The sequence below is a fragment of the Petaurus breviceps genome, unplaced genomic scaffold (genome assembly GCF_028583685.1).
Source record: "Petaurus breviceps papuanus isolate PSGF00001 unplaced genomic scaffold, PetGlider_PUasm1.0 419, whole genome shotgun sequence".
Taxonomy (NCBI): Eukaryota; Metazoa; Chordata; class Mammalia; order Diprotodontia; family Petauridae; genus Petaurus; species Petaurus breviceps.
Genome location: NW_027186324.1, coordinates 9,210,715 through 9,216,714, shown reverse-complemented (window position 1 = coordinate 9,216,714; position 6,000 = coordinate 9,210,715). Strand labels below are relative to the sequence as shown.

General features: G+C 36.8%; 1 protein-coding gene across 4 annotated transcripts in view; it reads left to right on the top strand.

The window, feature by feature from the left end:
- CTPS2 (CTP synthase 2) overlaps positions 1–6,000 on the top strand; it is a 149,022-nt gene that overhangs the window by 21,838 nt on the left and 121,184 nt on the right. For all 4 annotated transcript variants that reach the window (XM_069100689.1, XM_069100688.1, XM_069100690.1 and 1 more), the window contains exons 5-6: positions 3,205–3,321; positions 4,516–4,599. In XM_069100689.1, the coding sequence (XP_068956790.1) occupies positions 3,205–3,321; positions 4,516–4,599 (201 nt within the window). The remainder of the gene's footprint in view (positions 1–3,204; positions 3,322–4,515; positions 4,600–6,000) is intronic.

The window sequence follows — 6,000 nt, the reverse complement described above, 5'->3', positions numbered from 1 at the left end:
ACAAAATGCCAGGTTAAAGAGTTTGAACTTTGTCCAGTAGACAATGGGGAGCCTTGAAGCCTTTTTTTTTTTTAATTTCAAAGGAAGAGTGACATGATGAAACTGATGTTTTCGAAAGCCTAATTTGGCAGTCCCAGGGAATGGTTTTGAGGGAAGAGAGCCTGGAGGCAGAACACTTAATTCTTTGCAATAATCCAGGTGTGACATGATGGAAGACCTAGAGTAAGGGACAGAGGGTGTGCGACTAGTGAAGGATAGACCTGATGCCTTAGAGTGCCTGCTTATGGAAAGAGAGTGAGGAATGTAGGGTGGCTCTGGGATGCATGACTGTAAAAATATTCAAAGTCTCTCTTTCTGATAGAGGAGAAAAATGAATTTAGTCTTAAACATGCCAAATTTAAGGTGATATCAAAGTAGATAGGTAGGTAGGGGTGTATTAGGACAATCATTGTTGAATTTTGGTTTATTAACAACTCAGAAATTAGGAATCACCACAAATTAGGGCTTGATTTATTGTTAGTTGAATATCTCTTGACTTAAGAAAGTGTAAATAATGCAGATTAAATTTAAAAGTGTTTGCTTACTCCCCTTCTCCCAGTTGTAAACTTTTACTGGTACCCTCCAGCATAACTCTATAAAATGTTTTTGTTGTTTAGTGTTTGTCTGACTCTTTGTGATCTCCATTTGGGGTTTTCTTGGCAAAGATACTGGAGAGGTTTTGCCATTTTCTTCTCTAGCTTATTTTATAGATGAGGAAACTGAAGGCAACAGGGTTAAGTGGCTAGCTCAGGGTCACACAGCTAGTGTCTGAAATTGGATTTGAACTCGGGTCCTCCTGACTCCAGGGCTGGTGCTCTCTCCACTCTACCACCTCATTGCCTCCTTTCTAAGCATTGCTTGAGTGAATCAGTAGTGATTAAGAAGACTCAGGCAATGAAGTCATCATCAGCCTAGAGAGGCCTGGTGACTGAAGGCTAATAATGATAGTATTTGTATTTATAGAGCACTTTAAGGTTTACAGAGTGCTTTATCAATATAAAGCCTCACAACATATGTGTTAATGGAATTTCCATTCCATTTGGGCCTTATGACGCCTGTGAATATAAAAGGTAGTTGGAAATGCAACTGGAGGTTGGAAAAGAGGTCCAGGGCCACACTTTCATAGAGGTGAACATTAGAATGATGGGGCTAGGGGATTTCATGGCAGGACTATTTAAGGCCCACCTTTTCCATCAGGCCTTACCAGACCTATCCGTCAGTGATCCACCTTCCTTTGCAGAATTTCCAAGCTCTGTATTTAGTCTTTACACCCTATCATGTAGCACGGACGTTTATGAAATTTGTTGCATTTTGCTTTTTTATTTATGCTTCTATCTAGATTGCAAACTTGTTTAATCTAATTCACTCAACATTTATTGGCCTCTTAATGTAGGCTTTGTAATAGGTACCCTGGAAGATACTAAAGTATTTAGCATGGCCCCTGGACTCAAGATACATATGGAGGTCTTGTTTTAAAACTCTTTTGTATCTTCCACAACCCTCAGCCCAGGGCTTAACTGCTGATAAACACCTTAATATTATGATTCTAGCCAAATTTAAAATTAACTTAATTGTAGACTAAGATGAATTATTCCGGTTTTTAAAGTATTTCTGATAAAACTACTTAGATGACATTTGTAGAATGATTATATCCTGTTGCTGTTCAGTTAATAAGTGACTCATGTATACAAAGCACTATACTAGATGTGCAGGTTACAAAGACCAAAAAAACCTGCCTTCAGGAACTTTATTTTGGTGTGTGGTGGAGAAGGGGGCGGATAGGAATAGTATGCAAATAGGAAGAGAGAGGGAGAAAAAAATAAAGTAAACGGTGCATATTAGAGAATGAAAGAAAACCTAGAAAGAAGCCAAGAAAAGCTGGGTAGCTTTGAAAACGATGTGTAGGTTTTCTTGCAATGGAAGTTTATCGTTTTCTCTTGAATCCTCTCGTGTTCTTCAGTGTACATTGAATTGCTCCTTTTTTTCTTTTCTTGTTTCGTATTTAAGTTTAAAATGAATAAAAAAATTTACCAAAAGAAAGGTAATTTGAGAAAGGAGACTGCCAGCAAGTGGGGAGGATGGTGAGTGGCTTCTCCTAGGACACGGCACCTAGGCTGAGCTTGGAAGGAAGCTAAGGACTCTAAGCGGTGTAGGCTGCAGGTATTTTAGAAAGCTTCATTTTTCAGTACCAGGGAATGGTTTTGAGGGGAAGAAGGCTGGAGGTGAAGCACTCTAGGCCAGCGCTTCATCACCTGCATTGTTGCAGAGGCATCTTAACTATGAAAGATGAAGTTAAAAGTGCACAGCAGAGAAGGAAAGAAAACCTAGGAGGAAGCCAAGAAAAGCTGGGTAGGTCGATGCGACTTGTACAGGAAGACCTTTGCAAAGAGAAGGGAAAGGGGAAGGTGGCTCCGGGATGAATGACTGGAGAATATGGGGCTTGTGGTGGGAACTGAACGCCAGTTAGAGAATAGCAAACAGGCTAGTTTGGAGGCAGACCGTGGAAGGCCTTTAAAAATTGCCAGGATGAGAAGTTTATATTTTATCTTAGAGGCAGTAGGGATGTCTTGAATGACTACTTCTGTTAGTGACAGACCTGAAAATGTTTTTTGAACCTAATTTAGGGAAATTGTATTAAATATTTTCTCATAGACGTGGCCAACTACATTCAACTTTTTGGTGATTTTGCTAGAATTCCCTGATGCCTCAGACATTTTTACTGTTGCTATATCTGCTAGCATCCACCTTCATCCACCTGGTCCAGTTTCTTCCTTATCATCATTCTTGGACTCTTTCCATCTACCTGTGTATCTTATCTCGTCCCTTTAAATCCACTCGAACTTATTTCTCCCCTCCCCCCCTACCTCTTTGGCTCCCTTCTCTTCTCCTCAATTGCCTTCTCCTTGCTCTGATCTCTTACCTGTTCATTCATCTGTCTTATAACTCAGTCCTTTTTCTCCCCATCACCCACCTGGTCTGATTTTTCTTACTTTTGTCTCCTTTTATACTTCTTCTTAAAAATGTGCAGCACTTGGTTACAAAGGAATAAGAATGGTTTCTGTGGTCAACAGTCTTGATCAATAGTGCTACACAGAATGGGGTATTTTTGGTCATTCCTTTGTTATTAAATGATCATATACTAACTTTTTATTTTTGTTTCCCCAGCTTGGCGGCACCATTGGAGACATCGAAGGCATGCCATTTGTTGAAGCATTTAGACAATTCCAATTTAAGGCAAAAAGAGAGAACTTCTGTAATATTCATGTTAGCCTTGTCCCACAGGTAGTCTTTTAGCAGTGTGCTGTGGAGAGGGTGGAGGGAGCGTGCAGTCAGGAAAGACCTGGGTTAACAAACACTACCTCGATCACTTATGAGCTGTGTGACCATGGCCAGGTCCCTTAATCTCTCTGAGCCTTAGTTTACTCCTTGGTAAAATCAGGGATTAATAATTATTATAAAAATTATAAAAATTAATAATAATAGCCCATACCTCATGGGGTTGTTTGAATCAAGTGAGAAGATACATGTCAAGAGTTTTGCGAACCTTCAAGTGCCTTACAAACTCAAGGCACTGTTATTATTGTTGTTGTTGTTGTGGTGGTGAATTTTTAATGCTTTGTGGGCTTTTATCTTTTGCCTGTACTGAAGATTTAAAAGTTAAATCAAATGCTGTTGATGTTAGCTATTTACACATAATATATAAATTTATTTATAAAATAAAGCCAGAAGCCAGTTTTAGCTTCTTTGTAGCTCAAATATTTCACTTTAGTAGATTTTTTTTCCTTAGTTAGGTCCATGAAAATTTTTCATTTGTTTACAAATTTTTTTTTTACCACCAATGATAAATAACTTTTTTGTGCATTATGCTTTTTTGTATTTGGCTTCAAACCCATCCCCCTTTCCCTCTCAGCCTGTCTCTGGGATCTGTGATAAGATTTCAGAGGGTAGGTGGAAGGGACCTGATAGAAAATTTGATATTATCTATATTGTCCTGCTGTGAAGCCTAGATTACGAAACACTGGTACAGTAGAAGAAGTCTTAGATAATTCAAATCCACTTATCCTGAAAAGTTATTTAAAACCCCTGGTTATATTTACCAGAGACAGTCAAATTTTAACTGGCTCTACTTCTGTTCTAAGCTGTTGAATGGAAAAGTAATTGTTATCTGCAAATAGAAGCTATGATTTCACAAATCATAAGAGAAATGGATAGTTGAGATATTATTACTTAGTTAAATCAGATCTCTTAAGCTTATGTAGAAGTACTCCATTTCCCCCTGATTTTCTTTTTCAATCTGGAGAATCATGGGGTGCTTAAATTACTTGTCTATGATGATCAAATTTACCGATGTTTGTCCAGATTGCCACTTTATTTGACCATGGTGGATATAATTATTGTATGTCTTTCTTTGTTCTTTGTCTTGAGTAGGGCCATTCTACATTGTTAAAATTTCAGCCTTTGATATTTCTCTTTCAGCCCAGTGCTACTGGAGAACAGAAAACCAAACCTACACAAAATAGTGTTCGGGCATTGAGAGGCTTAGGATTGTCTCCTGACCTGGTAAGTTTTTGTTTATTTGAATTTAAAAAAAAAATATGAATTTAGGCACTCCCCCCCCCCAAAATAGCATTTCCATATATATAACAGAACACCCAAAGAGATTTTATAAGGAACTATGGATCTCCATTTCATACCACTAACTTTAAAATAAAAGTATATAATGAATTCTTTACATTACTTTCAAAACTTCCCTACTTGTCTCTGCTGTTTAAAAAAAACTTCTGTGTATTTTAAAAAATGCCTCTTTGGGGGATCACTTTTGCTAACTTCTTTTCTTCTTCCAACTCCCAATTAAAAACTTGGACAGGAAAAAAAAAAAACCCTTGTAATAAATTAGCAGAGTGAAACAAGATTCATCACCTCCCCAGTGGCCACTTCTAAAAACATATGACTGTTTCTGTGCCTTGAATCCATTACCTTTATGTCAGGAGGCAGATAACATAACTCCTCAAAGGTCTAATGAATTATTTGATCTCGATAAAGTCTCTCCATTTCCCTGAGCTTCACTAGCTTCATTTAGAGTTAAGAAGTTAGACTAGATGAGGTCCCTTTTAATTATAAAACAAATGTTATAGCTATACATATGCCTTTTGTGTTTGGAAGCCAGAAAGTATCGCTCCCACTTCTCAACTAAGCATTTACATTCCCTTTAGATCATAGATGTCAAGTTAGATGGGATCTTAGAGGTTATAATATAGGCCAATCAGCTCGTTTAACAGATGGAGCCACACATGAGAGAGGTCATATAATTTGCCCAAGGTCACACTGGTACAAAGTGCCAGAGCCAGGAATTGAACCCGAATCTTCTGATGCCAAATTTAGCAGTTTCTGCTTTAATATACTGACTTCTGTTGTCCCACTCCGAAGTGCTATATTATTATATAGCATCATATGATGTGTTTATATGTATATTATTATAATATATCAAATTATATGTTACATGCCATATAACATAATTATATCATATATCATATAACACATACAATTATATGTAAATATATAAAATATAATACATAACACAATATATAAATATATGCCATGAACAAAATATATAAAATTATTTATAATATGCAAAATATATAAATATATTGCATTATATAATATATGAAGTAAGCTATTATTAATGTTTTCATCATTATCTGTTTTTGGTGATAGTTTTGACAGTAAGACAGTTACATAGACCTATCATTTGAGAACTGAATCTCTCATAATGAATGTGGAGGCCTTCCCGAAGTTCAGCAACCCTACTTAAGATATCCTTTTGTATTGTACCTCTCATTACTCAGATTTTATTTCTGGTTTAAACTATAATGCCTCAAGATAATGAGTAATCTAAATCACTTCATAATTCTTTGTTCTTTAGTTTAGTAAGGCAAAGACATGTTCTGCTTTTTGAAGTAT